The 15,897-nt window shown below is 39.4% G+C and overlaps 1 protein-coding gene across 15 annotated transcripts in view; it reads left to right on the top strand.

Moving 5' to 3' along the window:
- Positions 1-15,897, top strand: part of Zfp385d (zinc finger protein 385D) — a 383,190-nt gene that overhangs the window by 293,353 nt on the left and 73,940 nt on the right. For all 15 annotated transcript variants that reach the window (XM_087585513.1, XM_087585522.1, XM_087585516.1 and 12 more), the window contains 1 exon segment: positions 515-677. In XM_087585513.1, coding sequence (XP_087441639.1) covers positions 515-677 — 163 coding nt within the window.

The following is a 15,897-nucleotide window of genomic DNA, read 5'->3' as shown; positions in this document are numbered from 1 at the left end:
TTTTCCATACCCCATTTGGACTTCTGCCTTGCCTTTTCATTTGTGTTTTCAAGGTCACCCTCCTGAGTGTACATATGCTAAGTTATACGAGTCCTTCTTGTAGACAGTACATGCTAATCAATCATGTCCCAGGAAGAAAAACTATATGTTATGAACAGAGAAGAGGGGACTCTCTCTTTACTAGAGACTTCGTTAATTGTTTTCTGAGGTCTAGTGTCTATAGTGGAAGACCAAAGGTAAATTCCCACTCCTGCACCCCCCCACACACACTCTAAAAGGAAAATGTTGGTGTTTTAATATTCTGTTCATTAAGGGAAGCAACTGGATATTTTTTCCCTTCTGACTCTTAGACTTTAATTTCCATTGCTCTCTAAGCATCATTCTATAGACATTCCCTACCAGCGTTAACGTTGAATGGTACCAGTTATTGAAACAGTCTGTATTTGCAGTAATACAGAGAATGCCAGTTTAGAAATGAGCCTGACTGCATGGTTCATTGTGTTCTTCCTTGTAGAGCCAGGCTGCGGCCCACTACAAAGGCACGAAACATGCCAAGAAGCTCAAAGCATTGGAATCCATGAAAAACAAGCAGAAATCTGTCACTGCCAAGGACAGCGCAAAGACTACCTTCACCTCCATCACGACCAATCCCATCACCACCAGCTCTGACAAAACAGGTTAAGCAATGATCTTTGTTGTTGTCCTTGTCATTGTTTGGAGGTTCCCTTCTTTGCCTAACTCCATATCTTTTTAAATATGTGCCCACTACATCGACTCATACTGGAATCCATCTGTCTGTGTGATGATAACTGTTCCCTCTCATTTTCCACAATCTTTATGACAATCCCTAGGCATATAACAGATTTTGCATTCTGAAGTAGACTTGTGGTTGTTTAGAGAGACCCAGTTATTATAAGTTTTCTGGACACCATATTCTCGACTCTTGGGAAGTTAATATTTTGTGGATGTCCCCAAAAACCTTCTGCACAATACCTCCCTTATAACTGGGGTAGAGATTTTATCTACCTGAGAGTACACAGCCAGTGCTATAAATAAGTGAATGGAGAAGATCTGCATACGCACACTACTACTCCTAGGCTTTATTTCTATAAATTGTAGATACTGCATTATGGCTATATATTTAGGCTCCTGATGGCTGTGTACCCTTCCTTCTGCATGGGCAAGTAAGTATTATTGATGCCAATTATTCTCTTTAATGGTCTTCACAGTAAAATAACAGCCTCTGAATGGCCCTGGGTTAGTGTTTGCAAATGACTAGCTTATTCACAGCTACAAAGGTAGGATGTTTTCCTAAAGTGGCACCTAAAATATGAGACCATTGTTCCTCGTAATTTACATGCAGGTAGTCCTGCATAATGTGGAGACAGAGTTATAATAAATCACTTTGTAGAATGTAGAATTGAGAATGCAGGGGCTAGTGAGATCATTGCCTTCCAGGATATACACGTGGAATGGGCAAGAAGAAGAACATGTTTATAGCCTCAATTTCAGGGAGAGCTTAATCAGAAATACTGTTTTACATATGAACAGATAAAAATATAAAATGCTTACTAGGAGAACACATTGTGCTCTGGTGCTCTGGGATTATGATGAATTCTTTATGAATCTAAAATGAACCGTTTGTTAATTGTCACCCCACACTAGGTTGCCACTGACAGATATACCATACCCTTCCCTAAGAGCCTGTGTACATCTCAAGTCTGTGGTTGCAAGCACTCTATCTCTGTGTTGTCCCCTCGTTGTAGATTCTAAATACTCATTTTAGTGACTCTCTGATAGATCCAATTTGTTGGCACCAGTTTCTAAAGTTGCTCACAGTCTTCTATCTAGCACAAGAGTGACATTCCTTCATTTTACTATAAATGTAGAAACAGTGATAAAACCACTTGTCCTTTCTCTCATCATTAAAGGCTTGGTTGTTGAATGTGCCATGGTAAGGAAGCTGGAGAACATGGTTTCTCTTGTCAAATACCAATACAAGAATGGATAGATACACGTTGATACAATGGATACAAGTAGACCCAATGCTACTCTTGTCACAGAGAAGTGTAGATTATGAATGCACCAAATATAGTAGCAATTGAATGGCTAAATGGCACATACTAATGGGGCACTGAAGACAGTGCAGAGAGCAATTTAAAATGTCTTGGCCAACTCAAGAAGTTTCCAAGAGAAAGACTACTGCTATGTCGTCTACAGAACATTCCTGTAAAGAATTTCTAAAGATCATGGTGGCCACATTTTTGCTCATGTCCAAAACGAATTGCTGGAGGGTAAATTGAAGAGTGTGGGATTAATGACATTAGCAGAGAAGATTTCAAGACAGCCTACGACTGGACTCTGTTTTATGGTTATTTGTGTTCATTTTTATGCAGATCTATATTGAAAAGGAGCAAGCTGAGCAAGTAGAGATACAAAATGTGCAGTTTGAGGAGAAAAGGAACGCCAGGTGTGTAATGGAGCTAAGTCCTATCTTCAAGGAATCACAAAGTTTAAAGAAAAGCTGGATGCTAAATGGAATAAAGGAATGGTGTTCTCAGGGCAAGATCCCTCTGATCTAAGCTTCTAAAAAGTAAAAAGGAAATGAAGTTTAAGTAGTGAAGGAAAGCATCTACAACAGAAAGCTGTTGAAAAGGTATTTGAGTAGGGGGAAAAAAGCTCCCGTCTCATCAAGCAGCAGAAGTGGGCAGTTTTGGCCATAAGGTTCTGGCTTCAGAGTCAAGGATACAAGAAAGAGGCTATGGGCTCTTTGCCCAAATAAAGTCACTGAGTCTAGGTGTTTGTCAGGGTTATTCATGCATGGAGGCCAGAAAGGCCATTGTGTAAGCTATGAAATTAAAGCTAGACTTCGTCGGAGAGCCCTAGAGTTTGGATCATTTCACAGGAGATAACAGAGTCGTGGAATATCTGCCAAGAAAGGCTGTAGACTGGGTGTGGAACCAGGCCGAGAGATATTTGTCGTAGTCAACAAAACTGAAAGGAGTTGGAGATCTGAAAGGAACTTTCACATCAGTCATGAAAAGAGAACTTGGAGTTTGCCCTGATGGTTTTTGGTCTTGCTTTGGTTCAGTATTTTCTTACTATGCTCCTTTTCCTCCCATTTGGAATAGTAATGTGTATTCTGTGCCATTGTATGTTGGAACTATTAAATATGCCTCTTTGTTTTGATTACTGTGGGATGCAGTTAAATCCATTGCCATGAATCTCAGAAGAGACTTTGAACTTTGGACTTTTAAACAGTGTTGACTATGGAGACTTTTGAAGAAATTTGACTAAATGAAGCTTTGCATTATGATATGGCTGCAAGCTTAATGGAGGCCAAAGAGTGTAATGTGATAGGGAGTTTGAATAAAAATGACCCACATAAACTCACATATGTGAATGCTTAGGGAGTGGCACTATTTGAATGGAGTAGGAGGTATAACCTTTATGAAGGAGTTGCATTCTTTTTCGAGGAAGTGTATCACTAGGAAATGCTTTAAGGTTTCAGGGGTCTAACCCAGGCCTAATGACTCTCTCTTTTCCCGCTGCCTGGGATCCAAATATTGAACTCTTAACTCGTCAAGCACAATGTCTGCCTACCTTCTGCCATACATTTAATACATTGTAACAATTCCAATGAACTAAACTTCTGAAATTGTAAGCAAGCCCTAATTAAATTCTTTATACAATACGCTTGCATGCACTGGAAAGAGGAACTGAATATCGTCTCACAACAAGAACAACAAAAATAAACAAACAAACAAACAAACAAACAAACAAAAATAAACCAAGCCATTGAGATTGCTCTGCAGGTAAAAGTGTTTGCTGCTCAAACCTCATGATCTCCATTCAGTACTTAAAGCTACCACAGAAGAAGAGACCTGACTCCATAGGTTGCCTTCTGGCCTTCACACATGTGTCAAACAGGCCCACACTTATTCATATACATAACAATACTAAATAAAATTAAAAGTTGTACAACAAATATTAAAAGGGTAGTAAAAATTATATCTCAGTTAACTAAAAGTATAACTATGCTGTGGTATGCTCCTGTGGAATGATAAATTACAAATAATTGAACTGTGTTCTCTATTTGTTGTCCCCTAATCTTTATAGTTTGAGGACTCTCCTTCACTCTCTGTTTTAGCAGTTACCTCACCCTAGGTTATGGTGAAGTCATAACCTCCACATCCCAGTAACTTTGGCAATAACTCATTATTTTCCTTTCAGACAACACTTCAGCTGTGTTGTCTCTTTTCATGCGGATTTAACCACAGTGATAAATTGTTGAAGCTGCTTCTAGCTGTGCCTTGCTAGTTCCACATCAGAGGGGAAACAGGGTCATGAATCCTTGCCTGGTAAAGCTGAAATATCAGTGGAAGCGACATAAAACATTCCGTTCAGTTTTTACTGGAATGTTCTATGGCAGGGCCTGACTGCCTTGAGCCAGGATGGGCTCCTCCTTCCTGAGAGCGGGGACACTGGTGAGCAATATTCTCCTACCCCACCCTGACCGCAGCCTTCTCTGGTTCAGTCCTAAGACGAGCCCGGCCTTTCCATGCCTGTTGGGAACTTACTCAGACAGGTTACCAGCACCAATATTAGTAGATTCCAAAAATAATTTTGAAAATGTCCTCATTTGAGTGTGGTGGTGCCTACCTATAATCCTAGCACATAGAAGATGGACACAAAGAGAACAGGAGTTCGAAACTATCATGAGCTACTACAATGAGCAGTTCAAAGGCAGTGACTACAAAAGTCCCTATCTAATATGACTAACAAAAAAACAAACAAACAAAATAAATAAATAATAAATAAATAGAAAAGCTCAGCATTTGGACACAGTAAGCTCTAGAATTTCACATTTTTTTCGTAGTTGGTTCTGTTAAGTAACAGTAGTTCTTCACTGGTCAACAAGTTTCACATTTGCAAGTTTTATAAAAGGTCATCAAATAGAGACCTTAAGGAAATGTTTCTGTGTTTTGTTTTGTCTTGCTTTTGGAGACCCCCCTAACACTTGACATTTGCAATGGCTCTCCAGTGACTATCTATCAGAAGTTAATTAGCGTACAGACTATGTGTTTGACTCAAGTCTGATAATTGGCAAGGCCTGAAAGCATTTTTTCCCTAATATATGAAGTTTTCTTCAACAAGTCTTAGTTGTAAATATGTTGATCAGACAAAGGTGCTAAATAGAAATTCAAATTCGTGGTCTTCAGTCCCATGACTTAGACAGATTATACTCAGTTTTTGCATTTTCTTTTTTCTCTTTTTTAGTTTTTTATTAGATATATTTCTTTACTTACATTTCAAATGTTATTCTCCTTCCCAGTTTCCTGTCCATAAGCTCCCATCCCCTTACCTCCCCCTCCCCCATACAGGTATTCCCATCATCCATCTCCCTTACTGCCCTCCACATTCCCCTGCACTGGGGGGTCTAACCTTGGCAGGACAAAGGGCTTCCCCTAACACTGGTACCCCAACAAGGCTACTCTCTGCTACATATGCAGTTGGAGCCGTGGGTCAGTCCATGTATAGTCTTTCGGTAGTGGTTTAGTCACTGGAAGCTCTGGTTGGTTGGCATTGTTGTTTTTATGGGGTTGCAAGCCCCTTCAACTCTTTCAATCCTTCCTCTAATTCCCCGTAAGGGGGTCCTGTTCTCAGTTCAGTGGTTTGCTGCTAGCACTGACCTCTGTATTGGACATGCTCTGGATGTGTCAGGTGAGATCTATATCCAGTCCCTTTTAGCATGCATTTTTTTGCTTCATCAATCTTATCTAGTTTTGGTGGCTGTATATATATGGGCCACATGTGGGGCAGACTCTGAATGGCCGTTACTTGAGTCACTGCACTACACTTTGCTTACACATCCCCTCCTATAGATAATTTTTTCCCACTTTTAAGAAAGAGTGGGAGCATCCACATTTTGGTCATCCTTCTTGTTGAGCTTCCTGTGGTCTGTGGATTGCATCTTGGGTTATTCAAGCTTTTTGGCTAATATCCACTTATCAATGAGTGCATACCAAGTGTGTTTTTCTGTGATTGAGTTACTTCACCCAGCATGATATTTTCTAGTTCATTCCATTTGCCTATGAATTTCATGAAGTCATTGTTTTTGGTAGCTGAGTAGTACTCCCTTGTGTAGATGTACCACATTTTTTGAATCCACTTCTCTGTTGAAGGGCATCTGGGTTCTTTCCAGCTTCTGGCTATTATAAATAAGGCTTCTATGAACATAGTGGAGCACGTGTCTTTGTTATATGTTGGGGCATCTTTTGGGTATATGCCCAGGAGAGGTATAGCTGGGTCCTCAGGTAGTGGAATGTCCAATTTTCTGAGGAACCTCCAGACTGATTTCCAGAGTGGTTATACCAGTTTGCAATCCCACCAACAATGGAGGAGTGTTCCTCTTTCTCCACATCCTCACCAGCATCTGCTGTCACCTGAGTTTTTTATCTTACCCATTCTGACTGGTATGAGGTGGAATCTCAGGGTTGTTTTGATTTGCATTTCCTTGATGACTAAGGATTTTTAACATTTCTTTTGGTGCTTTCTGGCCATTGGATAATCCTCAGCTGAGAATGTTTTATTTAGCTCTGTAGCCCCTTTTTAATAGGGTTATTTGACTCTCTGGAGTCTAACTTCTTGAGTTCTTTGTATATTTTGGACATTAGTCCTCTATCAGATGTAGGAATGGTAAAGATCTTTTCCCAATCTATTGGTTACCATTTTTTCCTAATGACAGTGTCTTTTGCTTTACAAAAGCTTTGCAGTTTTAAGAGGTTCCATTTGTCGATTCTTGATCTTAGAGCATAAGCCATTGGTGTTTTGTTCAGGAAATTTTCCCCAGTGCCCATGTGTTCGAGACTCTTCCCCACTTTTTCTTCTGTTAGTTTGAGTGTATCTGGTTTGATGTGGAGGTCTTTGATCCACTTGGACTTAAGCTTTGTACATGGTAATAAGAATGGATCGATTTGCATTCTTCTACATGCTGACCTCCAGTTGAACCAGCACCATTTGCTGAAAATGATATCTTTCTTCCATTGGATGGTTTTAGCTCCTTTGTCAAAGATCAAGTGACCATATGTTTGTGGGTTCATTTCTGGGTCTTCAATTCTATTCCACTGATCTATCTGCCTGTCTCTGTACCAATACAATACAGTTTTTATGACTATTGCTCTGTAATACTGCTTGAAGTCAGGGATGGTGATTCCCCCAGAAGCTCTTTTATTGTTGAGAATAGTTTTCCCTATCCTGGGTTTTTTATTATTCCAAATGAATTTGCAAATTGCTCTTTCTATCTCTATAAAGAATTGTGTATGAATTTTGATGGGGATTACATTGAATCTGTAGGTTTCTTTTGGCAAAATGACCATCTTTACTATATTAATCCTGCCAATCCATGAGCATAGAAGTGCCAGTCCATAGGCATGGAAGTCTTTTTTTTCCTTTTCTTTAAATCTAAAATTGCAGTCTGGGATGTACTCCCCAACAGAAGGTCAAGCCAACGTCTAGCTTAGTCATTGGCCCTATGCATTTACTGTGCTTCAGAAAATTTTCTCAGGTCACCTTTTAAGGACTTATAAGGACAGAACTTTCCTCTTTATAAACTGGATGTCTGATGAAAACTGGCAGCTAACATGCTCAGGTTCCAAGCTGGGGCTCCTTTCTTTATAAGTTAACCTGGCCAACCACCAGGCTTAGTTCCAAACCAAGTCAGGAACCACTATTACTTTCTTTAAGTTTAGGGAAAATCTATATAGTGACCACATTGAGCTAATGAGAATCTAGGGATCATAGACACACACACACACACACACACACACACACACACACACACACACACACACACACAACCACAGTGTCATTTGGAAAACTAACAAGAAATACTGTGTGTGAACAACATCTGTTTCTGTTTCCACAAGGTTTGGCTCCATGGATTACGCTTCAAATGTCCCAGATGCTAAAAAGAAAGACAATATACAACCTCGAGTTGAGTTAGGAAAGTACTGTCTCTTATGTAAGCATTTGCCTATGTGAAACATTTGTGATGAATATTATGGTGTAATGAATATTATGGCCATGGTTTACTCTCATTCTATCATTTACCCTTTTTGCTGAAGTATTGCATTACATCTCCACAAACAGCATTGAGAGAGACATTTTTGTGAGACACCTCTTGGGCATATAAGGCAATTCAGGGATCTATTTCTACTGATTTGTAGAAGTCTGATGGAGTATAAAGTACAAAATGCTCTGTATGTTGCTAGGGTGATATGTTAGAGTGTAGCTTTATATTGGAACCTATAGTCATCATGATCTTGGTCTGTGTATATATCTGTATATGTATGTGAAGACGTAGAACACATTCTCTCCTTCTATGTACTTGATTTTCTTTTGAAACAAACAGATGGCAGCCATAGATTAGGAAGAGAGAAGGTACACAAAATGCCATGTTGTTAGAGGTACACCAAACAAAAAATGGAACTCCCAAGCCCCAGTGATGCCTGACAGCTCTATATCCTCCTGTAACCAGGAGGGAGAGAAGGTAGGTAGGCACCTTGGGCAGTGGTAAAGTACTTAGAGGAATGTTGAGCGCTCTGTAGAAGTATCATTGATAACCTATGACAGATTCCTCTGGATATGGCCTTAGCTTCTTCTCCTCTCCCATGATAGGACACAATATCACCTGGCTAATAGGTTTCTTGAGTAAGGCATCAATAATAGAGGGTTTCCCTTTAAAGAATCTGATCTGCGGAAGACAGGGAGCTAGTAGACAAACCACTACCCAGTATCAACTCTTCCCCAGTTACCCTATGTTGAAATTTTCACCTAATGAGCGGTATATTTCAGAGCAGTGTTAACTGAAGTTCTTCGGAGCAAATGTGTCCATAGTATAATACATATGTGTGTGTATAAAACTCTTTTCACCAGAAATTTATAAAATGTCCAAAATAAAGGATAATCTAAACATATCAATGAGATGTAGATATCGAAATTCAACTTTGAACTTTAATTAAAACTTCCAGTGACTTTATCTATAGATGACATACTTCTGATAAAATCTATGCCTATTATGTTCATAGAAGATCTCCCTACCACAGTCTTTATAACATTTATTTATAGAGATTTATTGATCATGTATAATCTTACATAATGAAATATTTAAGCTAGAAACCAGAAATCAAAGATATAACAACAGAGGTGAACAATGATCAAAAGTGACAGAAGGGCATATGTGCAGCCATGAGATCATGTAGAATAGTGATGAATACCAAATATGGAAAGGATTTAAAGAGCATAGTTTCTGTAGTCAGGGTGCAATGGCTTCTACGGAGTTATTACTAAAAACAAAACTCAAAGACAGGTGGTTCATTTTAGACCTAAATTTGACTTTATCACCTTGAGTTCCAAACTCCTGAACATGATGTGAGGCTTCATGTCTCCTTTACTGCCCATTTTCCACAGTTTTCATATCTCATGCTCAGCACCATCACATGACGAGTAGAGGTGAAGGGTGTCAATTAAGCTTCCCTTTATCTCCCTGAATATCAAATACTATGCACAAAGAGATGTGTTGCCTGTAAAGATTTGCATGGATGTGAACCAACATGCATAGATCCCTTGCCCCTTCTCACTTCCTGATCCTTCTTTGAGGCTTCTATGCAAACTCAAGTCTCATATGTTTGTCCACTCCATGAAGATCTCAGCTCCTTGTAGAATATCTACTTTCCTCTCATCATACATCCTGGTCTTAACATGTAGGGCTTGCAAAGCAAAAATACCCATAAAAATAATTATTATATTTAAGAAATAGACTTCTTATTTTAAATGTACTATATTTACTTCAAGAAACTTATTAGCATAAAAACAACAAACCCAAAATATATAGTAATACTTTGAATGTGTTTAGTCAGTCAGTTATCCTACTTAAACTCTGTAACATGTGATTACTTTTCAGTACAAATTTGAGTTATTAGCCAGTAAAGCTGAGGTTTGAATGTGTGAGCATTTGCACGAACATTTCACAGAGCTATTAGAATTAAGTTGCTATTTTAATTATCATAATTGCAGTCAGAGTCATCATTAAATTACTGTGCTGCTTTGGTTTCTAATGAGAGCTAAGAAAGTTTTAAAAATTGCTACTCAGTCATGTTGACTATCTATTGAACTCTCAGTTATGACATTGGAAACAAGGTGAATTTGAGGGCAGGAACATCTGACTCCACCGGGATGAGTGTACAACCACACAGCCCGGCCACAGCCATGACTTTGCCTTTGTTAGAACTGCAGTTTGGCACAGTCTCGACAATGCTTGACTTATGTGATGCCTCAAATAAATCACCCTCAGAATGGCACACTCCATGGTGAAGGTCAGCATGCAGCAGGGGCTGTCCTAACGACCCTGATCCATGTGGATCTCATGTTCTGCATTCATCAACCTTCTCTTCCCCTATTCCTTATAGGAACTAAGGAAAAACAGAGGGAAAGATAAAGAACTTTGTGCCACCAAACCCTGATTTCCTTGTATTTAGTTTGCTGTTGTTGCTGTTGCTGTTGCTGTTGTTGTTTTGTTTTGTTTTGTTTTGTTTTGTTTTTTGAGTAAAGAATAGTAGAAATAGAGAAAATATTTTTAAATCCATGGCAACTGAAACAATTATGGGTAGAAAAACAAAAGAAAATAAAAGGAAAACTGTCTGAACTCCACTGAAGTACAAAGAAAATGCAGCCCCTTGGGAATGTCGTGCAAGCATTTACAGCAGATCTCTCCCCTCAGCACTCTTAGGCAAGCCATTCTGTACCTCTATGGTGTTACTAGACAGGAGTACATGTCTTGGTTCTCAGAACTTTGACCAGTTAACAATAGTGTGTGTTTATGTGTAGGCACACAAAAATGAGTGTGTTCTTCACACACAGTAAATAAAAATCACCCTGTGAAGAACTCTCTAACTTGCTGGTATCCTAATTTTAAAGAATTGTGCTACAAAAGGCTCAGTGTCCTAAAAAGGTAACAAAATCATAGCCTGAAACTTGAAGCAGAAACTAGGCTATGATTCTCTTTCCTTGCTCTACCTGTCCACCCACACTAAATTTAATACTGGTTGATACTTTTGATACTATAGTATAGTATACTATATACTATATTCCAGCTAAGCTCTACTTTAATATTTCTGCCTAAACCATGTCTTTGATTAAGAGGACAAGATTTAAACATAAAATCTAATTCAAGTTAGGAAGTAATTTGAGCGGAGAAAATAGCAGAAAAACTACTCTGGAAGCCCTTCTCAACTGAGAGGAGTAGTTAGCTAATCAGGAGACTGAGGCAGCTGAGGTGCAAGTTGGAGCCCTACCTGGATTGCAGACTGGGTTGAAGGCTAGCCTATGATAGCTACAGAGACAGTGAAATTCTCTGTAGCTTACAAATCATCTCTAAAGAGAACAGAATACATAGGTCAATGGTAGAATGCTGGCTTAGCAATATGGAAACCCTGGATTTGATACATTGCATTGCCATTCAGGAAGGGAGGAGAGGACACAAAAAACTGTATTTAATCTTAATGCAAAGAATGAAGGTTTCCGGCTCTTACATGGAGCTTCTGTTCTCAAGTGACTCATCATAATGGCAGAGAAAGCTTTGATAAGATTATTGAAAAGTGCCAGAGACCAGTGAAGGCTGTGGGAGTTCCTAAGTCTCAGCAGTAGCTATTCTGAAACTCAGATGAAGAATCCAGGTATTGCATCAAAAAACTCGACTGCAGTCAACAGGCCCTAAAAGGCAGTTATTTCAAGCTAATTTCTCACCCCTCCCAGTCAAGCTATCATATCTTACACGACAATCTCCCTTAAGTTTTATTAGCAATAACTCCAATTTGGATTACTGGCTGGTATTATCATGTTTGTTAGATTACTCAATGTTGTTTCTCTCACTTAGCAAAATCTTCACATATAACACACACACATGTACACACACACACACACACACACACACACACAGACACACACATTTAGAAATTATAAAGAAAGCCATTTCCATCTGTATCATCTTATCATCACTGGCTTAGTTTATATGTAGATTTTAAAGAATATTTTCCTTTACTTAAAATAGGTTTTGCTTTATTTTCTCAAAACCTTTCCCAGCAGTGTAATGTTCTGCACAGTCATGAATTTCTGATTTCATCAGCTGTGCTTTTATTCTGGTTAAAAAGAGAAACTTCCTTATGAAGCGTTACCCTCCCTGGATTGACTGATGAACACATTTGCTTTTTAGAATATTATCACATACCAAATTCAATATTAACATGTCTGTTTTGATTCTCACTTACTGGAATGTGTTGTTCTCTCTCTCTCTCTCTCTCTCTCTCTCTCTCTCTCTCTCTCTCTCTCTCTCTCTCTGTGTGTGTGTGTGTGTGTGTGTGTGTGTGTGTTGTATTACCTCTAGGGTTCATATCAAATGTAAACTTTTACATCACTGGCTTGGGTTATGAAATGGTATCACCTGTTTATCTATTTATTGCTCTACAATTTATTTTTTTCTTCAAGGGGCCATGTAACACAGTTCCAATGCACACATACACCCAAACACCCATTAGCAAAATAATACATGAACATGTCTGTGGGCCAATAAAACTTTATTACTACAAAATTCATTAATCCTAATTTGAATCATAGGACAGGCTCTTGGAATAGAAGATTCCAAATGCTCTGCTAATTAATGATTGGTACAATCATCTAGGCATGCAGAAATAAAATAGAATGTATAATAGGAAACACTCATCAATGACTATAGCAATGCTGGCAGCTGCCTAAAATTAAGTAGGACTTCTGGTTTCATCAAGTTGGCACTCAACCTCTATTATAATGGAGAAGTAGCTGCATGGAGTCACTCACCTCAGATTGGAACCTTAACTAGAAATGCAGCCTCCGCATCCACTAGGTGCAGTTCCATGTGTATTACCGAGACTTTTCACAGCACAATATCTCAGTATGTGACTGGGGACAGTCAGGCCCATGCAGGATTCCTTCATGACCTGAACATTAATGTCCACAATCCATCTGCAATGCTCTATATTCCTTGACACTGAACTAGAGAGGTAACTCCTCCCACTTATGGTAATAAAAGGACACAGCCACATTGCAAAGAAAGCAGATATGAGGCAAAAGCAGCTGCTGTGACTCTTCTTGGAAAATGACATCTTCCACAGTGAAGTTTGCTGCTTATATTATTATGTTTTCGAACAGAACAACAATAATAATAAAAAAAGAAGGATGTGGGGGGAGGGAGCAAGGGACATGCTTAAAAGCTGAATGGATGGAAGGGTCAGTTCCAGAGACTGGAAGGGTACCAGAAAATGGTTTCTGAAGTAGAAGAATGGGTTCTACTGACACAGAAGGATGCATTCTATTTCTAGAAGGAGATTCACAGAGTTCTGACGTCTGCATCCTGCTGAAGGGCAAGGCTGGCCTGACGCATATGATGGGTAGATGAACAGATGAAGGTTTGGAGGTAGAAAAAATGCTAGGATTAACTAGTGAGACTGAATCCTGACAGGTGTCACAGAAGCAACGGTGTTCGTAAACTGACTACTTTAGCTGGCTGACTTGCCATTACAGATCCAAAAATAAATGGAAACGGCCCGTCTGGGAAGATAAAGGATGAGAACTGTCTTTAGAACTCCATGCCCTAACTTCTACCACTTCGGTGCTCAGCAAGCCATTCTCTGTATTGCAGGCTTCAAAACCGTGGTTTAGAGCATGCACCTTGATGCTAGAGCCCCGAGACAGTTGTTGGGGTATTTGCGTTTTTCTCTCCACCCAGACTTCACTGCCTATGAACCAAAATGTGCCTATTTTTTTGGCTCCACCTATTTAATAGTCCCAGAAATATTGACACTGTAGTCATAGAAGTGTGATCTGACTGGACTTGCCTCCAGTCATATCTGTCATTTCTGGGACTCCCTGAACCCTGTAGATTCTAGGTACTGCTAGACCCCAGTAAGCTGTTGGTGCAGAGTCTATGGGAATCTAGCTCTGGTGTGTGTGAAAGCAAGTGTGTGAGTGTGTGTGTGTGTATGTGTGTGTGTTTATGTGTATATGTATATGCGTATTTGCACACCCACATGAATGGATAGGTATATGCATTATCGTGCTTGTGTGTGTGTGTTTGTGTGTGCATGTGTGTGTGCATGCATACATGTATCAGTTCCTATCTCTTTTAGCTACAGAAACAGTTTGCCTTATCATTTGTAGCATTAAGCAGATTTTTAACCTACTACAAGCAGCAGAGAGAAATAAGTGGCCTTGTTCAGCTTTAGTTCCTGAGCATTCCCTAAGTTATTAATAGATTTCCACTGCAGATGTGCTTATTATATACCAGGGCTTTGGGCAGAATCTCCCAGCAGCAGTCTTGCCCTTTGGGACCAGAAATCCTATTTTGACTTCTGTATGCGGGTCATGGCTTTTGGACTGTTTTGGACAGATTAAACAAATCAGAATTTTCTTTCCAGGGAGTTGGCACTGACTGGATTTACTAATGCTCCAAAATATCATAGCTTAAGAACTCAGCCAGGGTAGAAATAGAACTTACTCAAAAGGCCTACATCCAGTCCTGAAGCCTGGATTCCTCTTCTACTGCGACTGTGCAAAGCTGTAGTGCTAGATGCACCGAAGACCGAGAGACGAGATGACTGGGTGGATTCATCACATCAAGGGCCGCATTTACTAATCTGAGATTAGAATTTCTAGAAGACCAAATTAGCATTGTTTTCATGTTTGTGAAGTAGGAGCTCACATTTAACTCTGTGGACAGGAGACATGTGGGCACCAGAAGAGCAAAGCTCACTCTGCCTTCCTGACCAGCTGCTCTGCTTACTCCTTGTCAATGAAATTTGTTCTGCTTTGGTTTGGCCCCAAATCACAGTAAGATTAGTACAAATGTCATGGTAAAAAGCTGTAATCTTCCTCGAAGCTGTTTTATAGGACCTACAAGTCACCTAAAAGAACTTACATGACCTAGTTAGATTATAAAAATAATACATAATTCATTATTAAAATATATGTTTATAGCATGGTAGGTATCAAAAGGATGACTGATTTGATTTTGATAACGAGATTATATTTTCACTCATCTCATCTTTGGATGGTAACAATAGTTCATATGTCCTTAGAGCTGAGAAGTGGAGCATGGGAATAAGCTCTTGGGTCGGTTTGTGTACAGATGTATGTGAAAGCACCCTACAGTGTATGTATCAGTACACAACAATTGTATTTGTGGCATTATATTTGGATGCCTCAAAGTTGTATCATTTACATATTTTACATTCATAATTTACAATGATAAGATGATAGTGTTATTGGATCTATTGTTGTAATGTTAGGTGAGATTTGGAATTTGCTTGCCATATTACTGTCATTCTGTTCCAATTGCAAGTTTCTTTTGCATTTCTTTAAAATTGAAAATAGATTCTTCTTTCATATAATACAGCCCCTCTCTTCACTCCTCCCAGTTTCCACAACCATCTTCTTAGCCAGATGCGCCTGTGTTTCCTCCTCAGAAAAGAGCAAACCTACAAGAGACAACAGCCAAACAGGACAAAACAAGACACAATAAGTCAAGGCAAAACCTCTCATTTGGAGGCTGTTGAGGAGAGAAGGGTAAGACAGAAGAGGAGGGTAGGAGAGAAAAGAAAAGAAGACCGTAGAAGAGAAAAGGAGAGGGGAGAAGAGAAGACGGGAGAAAGAGGAGGGAAGAGGAGAGAAGGGAAGGGAAAATGTAAAGAGAACAGGAGGAGGAGAGAAGGAAAGGGAAGAGAGAGGGGTGAGAAGAGAAAAACAAAACAAAAATCGTTTCAGGCCAAGTTTGGGAGAGAAATGTAAGATGCCTTCAGTTGGTCGGTG

The sequence above is a fragment of the Rattus norvegicus genome, chromosome 15, assembly GCF_021556685.1.
Source record: "Rattus norvegicus strain SHRSP/BbbUtx chromosome 15, alternate assembly SHRSP_T2T, whole genome shotgun sequence".
Taxonomy (NCBI): domain Eukaryota; kingdom Metazoa; phylum Chordata; class Mammalia; order Rodentia; family Muridae; genus Rattus; species Rattus norvegicus.
Note: the sequence above shows the minus strand (reverse complement) of the source record. Positions and strands in the feature narration are given on the sequence as shown.